Below are 16,025 nucleotides of genomic sequence, written 5' to 3'. Positions count from 1 at the left end.
TTAGCAAGGAAAAAAAGTAAAGGCAGGGGGACATCCAAGGATTTGCTATTCCAGCCAAGGAGTCCTCCTTGAGGCATTTTTATGTCTATTCTCAAATCTGGAAAACTTCAAAAACCACATAATATTTGCTATTTCTCAGCCTCAAATGAAAGAAAAATTGGCTGAGAGCACCACATCAACTGAACGCTGAGGTTTTAAAAAAATCATCTACAAGCTTAAAAAGAAGAAAAGTGAATTATGAGTTAAAGGTTTTCATTAGTTTACAATTTATAATGCCTTCATCATATATTTCTTTTTTCTTGATCCTCATAGTTTATCCCTTCTAATGAAGCGGCCATGTTATTACTTCAGATTTGCAAAGATACGAAAAAGGTAATTGTAGTTTCTTCTGAATTCTTGGGTGGTACATGCCTGCAGATTTCAGTTTTATGAGTTTTAATACCCCTTTAACAGAAGCAGGCTGTACTTGCGTGTATTGCCTACAAATCTTACAAATTCTTTATTCATTCCAGCTTCAAAATTATACATGCTAACATTCAGGAGGGAGGGAAGGAAATCCTGGTACAGATTTTAAAGACAGCACATAGGAGGGGCTAATACTCTGATCCCTTCAATGCAACAACTTCTTTTCTTAAAAAAGAAAGATCCTGTGATCAAATAGTTAAGAGACAAATTCAGTTTGTATTTCTTGATCACGTTTTTACATTTTCTGTACAGATGTTTAGAATCCAAGATCCTACTCTGCTTGATTTGGAGGAAGATCCCTGAACTTAATCTTTTCTACGGCTCAAATGACTGCTCAAAGAACGAAATATGAAATACTATGTTAAACAATTGTATCATAGGCCTGAAAAACCTTCTCACTTATCAAAATTTTAATGTACCATATTTCATGGAAAATCCCAGTTTAGATGAATCTCTATTTTCTAAGGAGGAAAGGGAATAAGGAAAAGAGAGGTTTTACTGAAAAGCTTATTGACTTCACGGTATGTGGTATGAAGAAGATTTTTTTTTTTTTCTCTTAACTTGATTATTTTCTGGAGCAAAGTTCACAGCGTGTCTGTTACCAAGAAAATCACTTGTTACTCAAAAGCAAAATGCATACTGAACTAGTAATGAGTTAAACCAGTACAAATATGATGGTTATGCTTACAACACACAGAAAGGAAGGAATAGGGTGGCTGTTCAGTGACAAAATGCTTCTGGCTTGCTAAATGTTCCTTAATACATTGTTTCACATATACTGTATATTACATTAGCGTCTAAATCAAAGGTTTGCAGAGCTTGAGTTATGCTGTGATTTGATAGTAACACTGTGGGTGCAATTTGTAGACTGTGGCCTTTGTGTGAAGCAAGCGGGTACGTAAGTTATGTCTGTCTTTCGTTAGCCTGGTCACGTAAAATAGCACTTTTTTGACAAGCACATAATTTAGTATTGGTTATCCCACAGCAGCATGGCCCTGTGATGCAATGTTGTGCTTAGTTTATTTAATAGATTGGAAAGAACAGGTGCTAAACAAGTTTTAGGATAAGAATATCCACTTTAAGTTAGTTCTTTTGAGGCATGGTTTTGCTAACAAACCTGCTACCTCTTTTTGCTTGTTGCTTGCTCTGCAATAGAGATAATTTGGCATCATTTAGTATGGCAAATATTTTGAATGGTGGTGGAGCAATAATTGCTCTTCTTAGTGATGTTTTCAATCCCACATAGTTTTTCTCTTTTTTTTTTTTTTTTTTTTTTTTTTTTGGGGGGGGGTGTGTCAAAATTTTTTGTGATACTGTTGGATCAACTTCAGGAAAGGCTCATAAGGTACATACCCTGTCTTGTTGCAAAATAAGTATATAGGTAATGGCTAGCACAAGTGCACTTGAATTGTGAACTTCTATTACGTTTATGTATTATTATCTGTGTACCTGGTAGTAACAAAGAATTTTAGACTGCTTTCCTCAGCTTTGGGTAACTTTTGGTCTAACCCTCAACATAAATAGTTGTGAAAGCATTTTTTGCACGGGAAGGAGAAGGAAGTGCAGAGTGAAAGCCTTAGCCTCCGACAACGGTTGGGTATTGCTTTCCATCAGACACATGCAGAGTGCTGTACCTGAACCTCTTATAGCAAAGAACGTCTGTAACTATCTGTTGCATTAGTGACACATCTCTCAGATGTCAGTGGGGAAGAAGGAAGAAAGAAAAGCTTCATGTTTGGGGATGGTGCTAAATTGTTTAATTTACTGTGCCTGGCTGAAGAGCAAAAGGAAAGACTCTGGCTCTGACTTTGGGATTTTTTTTTTTTTTTTTATGTTTGGGTTGAAAAAGCATTTCCTAGTGTGCAGACTTATTTCTTTGTGCTGGAAATTGGCTTAGAACAGACTGAAACCCTATCTTAAATTCTGCTAGCATAACAAGTGAGATAACTAGGTTGGAGTAGCAGTGCAACCTTACTTTAACAATCAGCGATATTTGGAGGGTATCTGCTGCTCTGTGTTGCCTCTCCAATATCACACTTAAATTAGGCTGTTACACTTTTATTTCCTTTGTTCATCCTGTGGACATGCCTCTAAACCCTTCCCAGAGTGCTGGCAAGCGGTCTGACAACATACCCACTGGCAGAGCAACCCCTCGCAGTTTCCTAGGAAACACGGCCGCCGAAATACCCTGCGAAGAGCAGGAGGAAGAATAAAAGGAATGAAGACAGTTGCTTTGGGATTTTTTCCCCCTAGTTCTTTACTCTTCCAAACAATATCAAATATGTAAGCAATCTACTACAAATAATAGTGTCAGTGTGGTAATCGGGCTGTCTGTTCTAACATGCCTGCAATAGTTATGTGCTAATCACTGAAGAAATAGAGCAAGAATGGCGTTATCTGTCTTTGGGGATTAGAGGCCAAATTTTATTTCTTGCTTTTCATGTCAGTGATTTTTCAGCTTTTGATAATGTCTGCAGGCACTGTTGGAGTCCTGTGGTCAGTTATGAGACTAACACAGCGATGCTACAGCGAAGTCATATACATATTTCATCGCTTCTCCTAAGGTGGAAGAAGAAAAGGAGAAAATGTTTTTCACCTGCATCTTCTCAATGTTCACCTTTCTTCAGACCCTATAAATTACATTCTGGAATGGCAGGGTTTGAGTCCGTTGCTTACTGAAATGTCTATAACAATAAATGATTCTAATAAAGAAACAGCTAGGGCTTTATTATTTGTATTACCACTATTGCACAGCGCAAATAGCTTATTTCTACTGCAACTCCATTGGCTTCGGTGGAGAACGGACCAGGAAAAAACTTGCCACGTTACTTTGTTCCTTGCAAACTCTTCTATGTCTCTCATCATACAAGGACTCACGTTGTTCCTAGATGGCATATTAATTGATGTGAATAAAACCTCTTAGGTGGCTTTGGTTTTGTTTTGGTTTGGGTTTTTTTTCTGTTTTCTTTTGTAGCAGAAAGTGGGGAGCTTTATGGTGATGTTGTGTTCTTATGGAAAATAATTTCAGTAGCTGTAAAGGGAGCCTTCCTTTTCACATAAATGGTTTTTACTCTGTGAACAGCAGTGCAGTACTGTGAGAACTGAGTTGTTAGCAATGACCTTTATCCTGATGCTTCATGCCTCGGTATGTCCTATTGCTGTAACCTAGAGATGGATGAAGGCCTACAGAGAGAAAGTCTTCTAACCAACTATAGATATGAGGAGAAAATACAATGGAGTAACTCTAGTGAAGTATGGGCTTCTCAAGAAATCTAGAAATTTCAAATGACAGACCAATGTTCCCTTTTTCTCTCAATGTAAAGGAAATTATCCCGTTTTTGCAAACACTGGTGTTTTGTTCTACCTCTTAGAATAACTTCTGAACTGATCCAATTTGATGCAATGACTTTTCATCTGTGGTGACAGATGTTCTCAGTAATAATGCAGTAATGTATACACTGCTAAATAATGTTTTTCTAGACCTTCTTGTCTGTATCTTCTTGCTAGTCTTTCTAATCTGTCTGCAACCAAGTTTAAAAAGAAATCCTCAAAGGATTCTGTAGGTAAAGACTCCATAAATGATGATTTAGTCTTAGGTGGTCCTAACTTACTCCAAAGCACTCTGATTAAAAGTGCTGGTCTTCAGAAAACCTGGGGGGACATAAGAATGGGTAAAAATCCAGTGAAACCTGGAACTAACGCCTTGGTGCTATGATACCTATAACAGTGCTATTATGCTATATATGGCTTGAAAAGCATTTGGTAAACAATTGCCTATAGGTTCTTTGTATTCTTTAGTCAAATTAGAGAATGGAACCTTTCTTTTTTCTTTTTTTTTTTTTTTTTTCAGTATCCAGTTCATTATGATGGAAGATTCCTGATCCTTCCCCCTGCTTTTGGATGTCTGTACTTACGCTGTGTAATAGGACAGACTGGAATCTGAGTCAGAGGTTAGGGAAAGAGGGTAGTTAAAGAACTTACAGAGCAACCTGGGAAACGTACCACTTAGCCTTGAGTTCAGGGATTTGTAAGGCTAATGGTTTCCCAAATAATCCCTGTGGATACAATTGCACACAAAGAAGTGGGGGAAAGTAGAGGGGTGGATGAGACAGGGAGCAGATACAAGCTGCAGCTGAAGAATGCTGGCTTTGCAATACTAAGTAGCTGAACAAAGCTATCTGTCTTACTGCGCCTTTCCGTTCCTCCCACCCACTTTGTATTCGTTAATAGCACTGAAATATCATGCTATAGAAAACAGTTTCTGCAGCAGAAACATCTGGCTCCTTAAGGCTCAAGCAGTGGCTTTAAGATTTCCAAAATATTCTTCATCATACTTTGTTCTTTTAGTTATTTAGAAGTGACTTCTGGAAACAGACCAGTGGTAAACTCTAAGTGGAATCCAGGTTTCTGTTTTTCTGTGTTTCTTCTGGTTATGTCTCCTGATATTAATCTGATTTTTAGGATAGTGTGGAAAAGAATGTTGCTCAATGGGGAACAGACTGCAATTCATGCAGGTCACTTTATTCCACATCACAGCAGGGCATTGGATTTTGAAGCTAAACTTGTAAACTTAGCAACAAAGGCATGACCCATAAAATTCACTGAACCCCTTACAGCACATTAAGAGGTACAGCCATACAGTGAGCTACTTCAAAGCCAAATCTCTTTGAGCAGCTGTCATGTAGCCTTGGGTACTGATGCTGCTCACTACACTTACAGCTCTTATTCTGTGAAAGGCAGCGTGTTGTCCTCCAGCCCTGCAGCTAACGTGCTGGCTGGCTGAGCTGTGGTTCTGTCTAGGTAGGTGCTAGGTGAGTCCTGGACCAAGTGGTGTCCTTTTTGGGTGTTCCAGAAACACAGGGGGGTAAGGGCAGTAGGAGCTGGAACCAGGGGTAAAGGTAAGGCCTCTTTGGCAGAAAACATAGGTTGTAGGTGAATGACAAAGGGACAAAATAAGCCTATACAAAACTATCAAGTAGGATTCATATTATAATAGGGATTTTCTCCCTCTTTCGCCATCCTGTAGGAAGGAGGCTGGCTAGTCTCCACAAAAGTTTATATAAATATATAGATTTTTTCTTAGTATTGCTTTTCTTGTATCTTGCAAATTGGTGCACTGCTATGAAGAAATAAGTTGCTTACTCTTTTAGCCAGCTGCAACCTGCATATATATTTTCAGCCATAATTCCTCTGTATTATGTATGTATTTGTATTTATGTCTCCAACTGGGGGCACAATCCAGTTATGTGTCAGCTAGACTGGTTAGAGCAAGGAAAGATGCATTTTGTCAACGTTTCTTCCCAAAGTCTGCCTCCCAGTACTTTCTTCTGCAGTGTGCTCCTTGGCCATGTTTAAAGCCTGTCATCCTGCTCTGATGTATTTTTTCTCTCTGCAGACTAGCACTTGGTCATCTGACAGCACTACCTCTCACAGTAATTTTTAACATCCTTAAAAGTTGTGACATAGAGATGGTGTACCTTGAGGGCTGTGTCTAGCTTGGAGAGCTATTAAAATCTGTTTGGATGGAGTCAGGCTGTCCTTCAATGAAAAATTCCTCAGCCATGCAGATGAGAATTGCATGGTCACAAGTTAAACCAGAAACTTTTCAATTTGATTTTTGATGTCTGTTAGCCTAACTTAATGTGATTGCATTTGAGGATCAAGCTGTGTTTAGGCAAGACTTTTTCCTCTCTCAAAACCTACGGTTTCCGCATAAGCATCTTCCCTTGAATGCAGAAGCCATATAAAAAGGGGCTGCACTAAAGATGCTCATTGAGGAAAAATGAATACGCTGAAATGTTATTGTGGTAAAGGCTGAGTAAGACTCAGAAAATTGATGCATTTGAACAACAATTATTGTAATACATAAAGCTACCAAAGAAGGTTCCTTACTTTTTTTTGTTGTTGTTTTTGTTAAAGTTTTACTTTATTTGAATGCCTCTTTGGAAGTAAGCTTGTGTGTGTTTTCCTGTCATTCTGAAGAATGTGACAATGAATTACCTACCTCCTCTACAGTCCTTTTGTCCTTCCCCAGAAGTGTAATTATATGTGTATATATACTGATAGCCTTTCAGAGAAAGCCTTTTAGGTTATGCTCTTTGCTGTGCAAACTGAAGCAAGCAAATACTGGAGTAGCTTCTGCATCTTTCCCAGATGCTAGAGTTATTGGTGCTCCTGTAGGTACCCATTGAAAGCAATAAATGAGAAAGCATCTTTCCAATCCTAGAGGAAGAGACATGTTTAGCTCTGTGGTCTGTCGTTCTATAGATACAGTTCTAAAGTACTTTAACTGTTATACCATACTAAACCAGTGTTAATGTTGGTGAATTGTAGAAATACTTGTGAACATAAAGTTCATGGTCCTATAGGTTGATTTAATGCTGCAGCCACTAGATGTGGGATGGATATTTTTTTTTCTGAAGGAAAACATTAAAATTTCATATTTATGCTATTTGAGGTTTTAAATGCCTTTCTTAGTAGATGTATTGTTGTATCTTATTCCTTTGGTCTTCATGTTTCCCAAATATGGGGTTTCTTTCTTTTTTGTGTCACCCCATACCCCCCAGTTGTTTGGATTGTTTGCTTTTGCTATATAATGGTAGTACAAGTTTTGTAGCACTATTTCCTGTGAGATTTGATTGATGGCGATGAATGTGGGCAGCTACTTTTCCCCCTACCCCATTCTCCATATGCCTAATAAAATTATAGAAATAGCTCTGGTTTTGTGTGTGTGTGTGTTTAAACAAAACATACTGGTTTGCATTCTTTTGGCTCTTTTTCCAACCATTCCAAAATGTGTTGGTGGTTTTTCTTCTTTCTTTCTTCTTGTATTTTGCCTCTTAGTCCAAGCTATAAAAGAACCAAAGATTGGACTTGAAAGGTTTTGCCACTGAGAATGCGGGTGGAACTTTAAAACTTGTGAATGATATGATACATGATCTACAAGAAGTTCTCCTTGTTCACTTGATGTGTATGGTATGATAAAAGAATGTCTCAACTCCAGAGTAAATTTTTTTTCAAAACGCCTTGAAACCATGTTAATTCGCTGTAAGAGAACATAAGGAAACACTTTTTTATGGTGAGGGTGACTGAGCACTGGAATAGGTTGCCCAGGGAGGCTGTGGAGTCTCCTTCCCTAGGGATATTCAAAAGCCGTCTGGACACGGTCCTGGGCAGCTGGCTGTAGGTGGCCCTGCTTGAACAGGGGGGTTGGGCAAGATGATCTGCAGAGGTCCCTTCTGACCTCAACCGTTCTGTGATTCCATGGAGTACTGTAAGTTTTCTTCTATTGATGTATAGCAGAATCTCCACTTTGAAATTGCAAATTAACACAACACTTGATTAAGAAATACAGGAGTATTATTAAAAGTTCTCTTTTCTTTGTGCAGAAACACGAACAGATAGAACAAAGAAATTGTTTAGACACTACACAGTTGGATCCTATGACAGCTTTGATGCTTCAAGGTAAGAGTTTTTCTTTTTGGTTGCAATCTGTTTACAAAACCTTTCTGGGTTTTATTTAATTGTTAGTTTTGGTTTAGGCTTTTGAGGGGAAGCGGAAAGCAGATTACTAAACAGAGCTTCTCAAGATATCATTCTACATCTAAATTGGTTTTCACACGACTTTTTTCATATGGGATGGGTCTACAAAAATAGTGAGTAACGAAGTAATAAGTATCACTATTTTGTTTTCATGAGTGGTGAAAGAGATCGGCATTTCACAGAAGCAGTATGTTCCAGCTGCTTCTACTGTCAAGGACCACTTAAGTTGTTGGATACTTCACAAGATCAGGCCTTCTATATCTGTTCACAGGATCATACTTGCTGACAAGAAAACGAAAATAAAATTTTGTGATTCGTTGTTCTGAATGGTATCTTAGATCCTAAGTAGAAATTAGGCTGTTAGAAATGAGGAATTTAGAAATTAGGAATTAGATTATTTATTTGCAGTTTCTGCTGAGTATTCATGATTTTTAAGCAGGTTCTTCTCCCACATGCATATACATTGGACATACAGCCAACTTCTGGTAGAAGGGATGATCTTTAAAGTGCAGAACCTCAGTTAGCTGTTGGTGTCTTCTTGAGAAAATTGTGGTGGCATCCTGGAATCATTACTGTCTAATTACAGCTTGGGTTTCTTTTTAGTTTTCAACAAAACCACCTTTTTTGTAGGAGAAGAACTCTGAAATGTGTAAAGCAATGATGGCAGAGTTTCATGTAGCATGCTATTTTTAAAAAAAAGGAAAGAAAATGTGGTAACTGTTGTTTCTATTACGTGATCTTAATCCTTGTTCTGAGGGTTTCACATAGTTTCTGTGTGAGGCAAACAATCTGGGGAGGGAGGATGGCGTTCAAGTCAGCTGAAGTAGTTTGGATACCCAGGATGTCCTTCTGTGTTCCCGACGGTCGGTGTGCGGAGCTCTGAAAGGCAGGGGGCCTGCTGATTGTCTACTGCATACAGCCTGTAAATATTTGAAAAACATGTAAATCTGCAGTCCCTTGAGTTGTGATTTGAAAGAGTGTTGCAGTGTTGGATGAGGAGGGAAGGTTTGGTGACACGGTGGGAGGAAGCACAGGTTTGTGTGTTGGCTACGATCATCCCATCGCAGAGGCTCTGGTCTTACTGTTACTGTATATGGTGTGCTATAGGGCATCAACTCTTGCTGCTGTGACTTAGGAAAAGAGAAACCCCATTTCAACATCTTGCGTGTTCCCCTGCCATGATCAGCCAAGTTACCGGAGCTTTGCACTGTTGGACAGCAATGTGATTGACTGGGTAGTCTGATAACGATAAAGTTGTCAAAAGAAGCTCTTAGCCTGTACTATGAAACACATAACTGTTCTGCAGAGCAAGCTAACTGGTTACTAGTTACATTTCCAGTGAGTAGAGTTGGCTTTTCACAACATTCTTTGAGTGATCGTTATTCTATAAAATTCATAGCCTTGTCTCTGTATTTCGGTGTTAATGGATAGGGTTGTTTCTGTAAAACTAGAAGCTGTGGCCACAGCATGTTGCCCCGGAGATACCAAATAGTCCCACTTGGAAGCCTACTTCTACTTTCTAACAAAAGATTTTTTTCATTTGAAAATGTCACTTCTATCAATTTTTTTTTTTTTTTTTTTTTTTTTTTTTTTATTTGGAGGTAGGAGAGCTATTGATTCGAAAGCATTTGGATTTTTTGTTGTCCTTTTCCCAAGAAAATTCAGGTCCGTTCTTGGGAGAGAACAATGCCACCCGCTTTTCTGAAATAGGCAATACTTTATTGTTTAGAGAGGTCATTTTTAAAGCAGGAGGCCAAAAGCTGTATTCAGACCCAGGGCTTGAACCTCATCTCAGTGGTGCTCAAATATGTCTTTTAACCAGTGAGCTGTTGGGGAAGAATGGATTATACTTTCTGCTTTTGGGAAGTCACGGAAAGTGTGTAAGATATTTGGGGGTTTAGCGGGGGAAAGGGGGAGGTTGTTGGTTTATTTTTGGATTGGGGTTTTTTTCACTCTTAAGGTATTTGGCTTGTGCAGTGCAACAACAAAGCTCTGAAAAAATTTACATTACCTGATTCAGGACTACAGCTGAGCAGGACAGTTTATCAGATAAAATGGTAGCTTTTGTACAGCCTTATTATTGAGAAATTAGGTATGAAGTATGTCTGCAATGGTTCCTGATTCTGCCATTGATATCTATTAATTGTCTGAGCAGTAAGAGGCAAAGCAACAGAGTTCTCCTGGCAGCTCCTGAGTAAAGCAAAGTTTTGAAGAAAACTCAAGGATAATTTCCACAGAGAATCTGAAACCCAGCAGACCTATTTTTGAAGAGTAATAATGGCAGTCCAGCAGTACAAGTGGAAATTGAGAAGGGAAGTTAGGAGAGGGTAGAATGAATGGGAAATTCCAAGGAAAAAAATGGAAAGATACACTTGCTTAACACACTTTTAAGCAAAGTATGGTAATTTTAGAATTTTTGTAAAATAATACTCGGAAAACTAAAAAAATGGTTTTGGTGTCCCCGTCTGAAACACATACAATAACTTACTGTAATGATGTATTTACAGAGAACATATACTATGATGAAAGGTAAACTTCCCTTTTCATCTTTTACAAACATGACATATAGCGCAACACTGTTCTGTTTATTTTTTCCTGAACAAAATAGCGTTCGAGGACTTGCTGTCCTAGAACTGCAATAGCACAGAAAGTTGCTTTTCAGATACTTGACTGAGGCTGCAAATCAGCTTTTTGTACATCTAAATGGTAATTTTACTGGTGCTTACGTATTGCCGGTAAAGAAAAAGAATTTGCATTTATGAATCTGACTGGAGATTAGTATGTCTTGTTAGTATGTACAGATTTAATTCCTAGCATGGGCTTCTTCAGGGAGGGGAATTGTTAAGAGGCAAACAAGATGTCAAACTAACAGCAATTCTCAATATTTCCAAATTTGTACTGCTTTGATTGCTTTCTCTGTTATCATTTCCTATCAAAGAAAGGGAAGAACATAGTAAAACAGATTTAACTGCTTGCAGCTAAATTTTAATAAACATTTATCAGAAGGCAATTGTGTCTGTGTTCTAAGAAGAGCTTTGAAACCAAAGTATTAACAGAGCCGATCCAGTTCCTGTATGGAGATGATGTGGGCGAGTGAGGGGAAGTGTCTGCTCCCTTCTCTTTTTCTTTCCCCCTCGCAAAGGGCAAAAATTGCCGAGTAGAAACAGAAATCTATATTAATGGGCTTATTCACATGCAGGAAAATACATTGTACATGGCATTTTTCATCTTTAGGAAAATGTGCGGCTTGAGTAATGGAGGTTCATTAAATCCTGTTTCAGCTTTGCGTAAGAGATCAGTTATCCATACATTAATACTTCAGGAAAATAGGTGGTATGCTTACTAGTATGTAGAAAGATAGTGACACTTGCTTGCCAGTACAAATAGTCATTAAATATCGTACAAATGTAATATTTGAAACTACCAGGTCTAATGTAGTATCTGCTTTAAATGCTGATGGGATACATGAATTCTGTTATGCAAAAATGATGCCGTCTCTTGCAGCTGTCATACTCTGCTACTGCTGACATTCCTTTACATGGATTCCTTTACAATTTTCTTAAAACCTTTTAAGAAATAGTTACTTTCAATCATTTTCCTTTAATCTGATGCAGATGGACAAATCTTGAAGGAAAGGATAGGCTTTGTTGCAATGCCACATGTGTGAGAGAGGGTGAAGTTTCTTAGGCTGGCAGGAGCTCTTATTGGACAGACAGGAGTAAATACATGTCCCTGGACATTTGTCTCAGGCTGCAGCTCTGGAGGCTGAGGTGGCAAGTGGGACGGGCATAGTTTCCTTCTGCCTCCCCAGATGGAGCAAGCAGGCAGCACCCATGGTGTCAGACCCCAGGAAACACCATGGCCTGAGGCTGTGCTTGCTTGACATGCCTTAGAGCCACAGAGAGCAGCAGAGAGCAGGCATGGAAAAATAATAGAATCCTAGAGTGGTTTGGGTTGGAAGGGACCATTAGAGGTCATCTAGTCCAACCCCCCCACAATAAGTGGAGACATCTTCAACCAGATCAGGTTGCTCAGAGCCCTCTCCAACCTGACCTTGAATGTTTCCAGGGATGGGGCATCTACCACCTCTCTGGGCAACCTGTGTCGGTGTTTCATCATAAAAAAATTTCTTCCTTATATCTAGTCTGCATCTACCCTCTTGTAGTTTAAAACCATTACCCCTCGTCCTAAAGAGCAGATATACCAACAGAGTTGCAAGGAGGTAATGTAAGACTGCTTTGATGTCTGGAGTTTTGTGTTTTCCCTGTATTTGTGGGCAGCAGTGGTCAGGACAACCATGGGACATTGTTTTTGAGAGCTGGGGTGGCGGCGGATCACATTGAGTTTGTTAGAAAAAATGTTTGTTTGGGTCCGTCTTGTCTAGACTGGATGGACAATATTGTGACCAGCAAAGCAAAAGCTTCCAAAGTATTATAAATATTCTTTAGAAGCCTAGTTGAAGTTCAGGACTACCTTTAATACAAACAAGATTATTTGTAGGTCTTAAATCAGTTATTTCATGGAGTCCTTTTTCATCAAGGTCAAATTCCAGCTTAATAACAGAAATCATTGCTAAGGCATAGAAGGGATGTTGGAATTTAAAAAAAAAGAAATCTTTTTTTCAAAAAATAAGGTAAACCTTTAGAAATGTTGATCTGCTTTTTAACTGAAGTGAGGGAATTGATTAGTTCTCTCAAGACAGGACAGTGAATTGTTCAGTCAGGAAAATCAGAGACAAAGACAGAGAAAATCAGAGACAAAAAACCAGAGAAAAATCAGAGAAAAAATTTAGTTATCAGATTAAAATATGTGAAATTAGTTGTTTAATTTCAAATGTAAAATGCTAGCACCTTTTTAAATGTGATGTGACTGATGATAAAGCAGTAACTTATTATTTATGTCTCCAGAATATGAAAACTATGAGCAATTTGGGTACTATGTAAAGATTATAAACTTGATTTGGTGGAAAACATGATCCAGTTGCCTTCATGGACTTGGAAGCTTTAGAACACAACAGTGGAAACTTTTACTACTGCATTAATTGCATCATCTCCTTCCCACCCCCAACAGAATAGTGAAATAGCAAAAGTCCATAGCATAATTGAATGCCAACTTCAATGCAGTTATGAAATGCGTGATATAAATGTAGGGTTTCCTGCCTCTTCTGTGTCTTCCCTTTCTTCACCGTACAATTGACTTCCACATCTTTTTTTTTTTTTTTTTTTTTTTCTTCCCCTAACCACTTTAACTGGTACTAATCACTGCATGGGAGAAGTTTTCTTGGTACCTTTTCTTGACGTCCTGTGGCTACAGCAGTATTAAGAAGCTCACAGGAAAGGATGTAATAACAAATAACCTTTTTCAAAGGCTTGTTGCCACGAAGTTAATGACGGGACCAAATTGATTTGCCTTCTGGTTTTAGTTCTATTTTTCTGGATGAAGAAAAAAGAAAATTGGATTGTGTAGTCTGGGAGGTATGCGTAAGAAAGCTTAATTAAAAGCTTAATTCATTAACCCTAATGTCCCTACTTGGAGTCAGGTGGCAGCATCCATGTCTCCTGAGCGTAGAAGCTGACAGAAGCACTCCTCAAAAGCCAATTTACATACAAACACGTAACAAAAACGAGAGATTCTTCTCAGCTGTAAATCCCAGCAATTCTCTGTTGATGTTGTCATCTGCACTGTCGGATAGAGCAGTATAAGGTTTAATCCTAGAGAGCTCAGAGAGACTCTTTGGCACAGCTGAAGCTGTCTACCCCTGTAATTCAACATGCTGTGTAGTGCTTTTTATTCATTTTTAATCTGCAGAATCTACCTTTTGAATACCTCAGTCTTTGTCCCAAAGTTGTGATGTAAATAATAATAATGTGCTGTCTTAATAGTTTAAGCATTAGGTGTGTTACACAGTAATTACACATTTTTAGTGGAAGCTCTCAATTCGATGCAGAAATACTTTCATCTAGTTTGATATCTGGTTTCATGTGGATATTTTACATAAATATATTGTCTTCCATCTGGAAAAATGCAATTATTCATCACTTTAAATATATATTTAAAATGGATGGAAACCTTTTGAAGAATTCTGGTCATTGCAAGTCATGAGGTATGTAACAGGGAGCTAAGGGACCTTTTTCTGGTTATGGCTTAGCAGTGGTCCCGTTTCCGTGTTGCGGTGAATCCAGCATGTGTCCTTGCTGAGTGCTGCTTGCTTGTGTGCAGCCATCAGCAGCAATCTGTTAAGTCCTGGCAAAGGGTTCTTTACAAAAATCGAAGGAATGTGTAAGAGCTGTTGTTATTTTTTGTATCCTACTGGCCACGTTTTCATGTGGGTTCTCCCTAGGTGTGCAGAACAGTGAGGGAGACACTGAGAGAAGTATTGTTATGTAGAGAATAGGTCTTTCTGCATTGACATAACTGACTTTTTTTTTTTGTTGTTTTCTGTTGCATGGCACCAGTTCTGCTGTACTAATGTTTTCTGTGAAGTTTGTACTGTTCAGTTGATCTCTTGAAGGAACTGGAGTATGGATATTAAAATGGATACTATTCATTCGTAAAAATAAATTCATTATTTCTGTTACTTTATTCTGAGATTGAGACATTGATAGTAAGTTGAAAGTGATTTTACAGTTCTTCTTAGCTGCAGGCATAGGTTTTAAACAAAATGCTTGGTTTCCTTTTTGGTGGAAAGAAGTAAAGACAGTAGCATTTTAACTTTTTTACATATATATGTAGCTCAATTTTTGTCTGGGAGATAGTAGCAAAAATATTTGAGTATGCTCATAGTTCTAATAACCAAATTATGAAAAGCAAAGTGTGTAAAATATTGTGTGTGTGTGTATGTGTGTGTATTGTAACTTTGTTTCTAAAGATATTTTGTAGGGCTTACCTGGTGCCTGTTCTTAATTAATTCATTTTCTGTGAGTACAATAGTCTGATAGCGCTGAACTGCTCTTAATGTGTGAGGCAGAAAGACGAGGGTAGCTCATTTTTAATACCTTGTGCCTCATTAATTTTAATATAATTTAATACAATTTGGAAAATTATATATATGTTTAAGCGATAATTAAGGCATTGTAGATTTTGTAGGACAGGTGGAGATGTAAAATGTGAAGTTTTTCTTTTACAGTTATTTAATTACTAATGAAAATGATCTTACTTGCTACTAAAGAACTTCGGACTTTGCCTCCCCTGCTGTTGTGTGCTGCCATGACTGAGCTTTTTATGGTGGTGACTACAGAAAATAATTAAAGTAATTGCTAAAATAGGAGGTAGAAAGGCTGTGCGTGTGTATGTATCTGAACTGTAGTATCTCTTCATCGAAACCTATAATATAATTGCATGAAGATGCAATATTAAAGTCTAATACAATTACAGGAAGATGCAAAACTATATGGTGAGTGGTAAGAGTTCCCGTGAACTTGTAAGTGCTTTTTTGTTTGCTGCTTAATAGTGAAGTTTGTTTAAAGCACTTCAGTAACATCTTGCTTTTAGCAACTAATGGTTTTATAACTAATGATTAAAATTTGTCAGACATTTTCTGGGCTAGATGTTTGCCTAAATTTTTAGTGGTAAAGTGTTAGCAAAGAAAGACCAACCGTTTCCAAGACCAAAGTTGAAAAAAAAAATATATATAGCCCTTCCCAAATTTAAAATTAAAATGCTCTTTCTGAAAAACTTTAAGGAACCACCTCTAGTGCTAGCGAAAACCTAACTGTGTAACTATGGGTACAGAAGGTCCTGATTGCAAGGGCCGCGATTTGGTGGATGTGCCATTTCCTGCACAGCAACTGATACTCTCGAGCACAACAGTATTTTCTCTGTACCTCCTCCGACCGGATGCCGGAGGACAGGATGGATTTAAATGTCAGAACTGAAAGCAGCAGCCTGTGTCCTGTGCATGGGGAGGAATAAAGTTTTCTAAATGAGAATAAATTTAAAAAAAAAAAATAGGAAAAAGGAGTGGAAATGACAGAAGGTGAGGACAGCAAGAAAAGATTGTGAGGGTGTGATACCAGGTT

At 38.1% G+C, this 16,025-nt stretch overlaps 1 protein-coding gene across 2 annotated transcripts in view; it reads left to right on the top strand.

The window, feature by feature from the left end:
• The window catches only part of SHANK2 (SH3 and multiple ankyrin repeat domains 2), a gene marked incomplete at both ends in the record, with an annotated part of 314,082 nt that overhangs the window by 145,656 nt on the left and 152,401 nt on the right, over nucleotides 1-16,025 (top strand). For both annotated transcript variants that reach the window (XM_082317243.1, XM_082317244.1), the window contains one exon: nucleotides 7,854-7,929. In XM_082317243.1, coding sequence (XP_082173369.1) covers nucleotides 7,854-7,929 — 76 coding nt within the window. The remainder of the gene's footprint in view (nucleotides 1-7,853; nucleotides 7,930-16,025) is intronic.

This window comes from Platalea leucorodia (assembly GCF_965183815.1).
Source record: "Platalea leucorodia genome assembly, chromosome: 7".
Taxonomy (NCBI): domain Eukaryota; kingdom Metazoa; phylum Chordata; class Aves; order Pelecaniformes; family Threskiornithidae; genus Platalea; species Platalea leucorodia.
The sequence above is the reverse complement of the archived record's forward strand: the minus strand, read 5'-3'. Positions and strand labels throughout refer to the sequence as shown.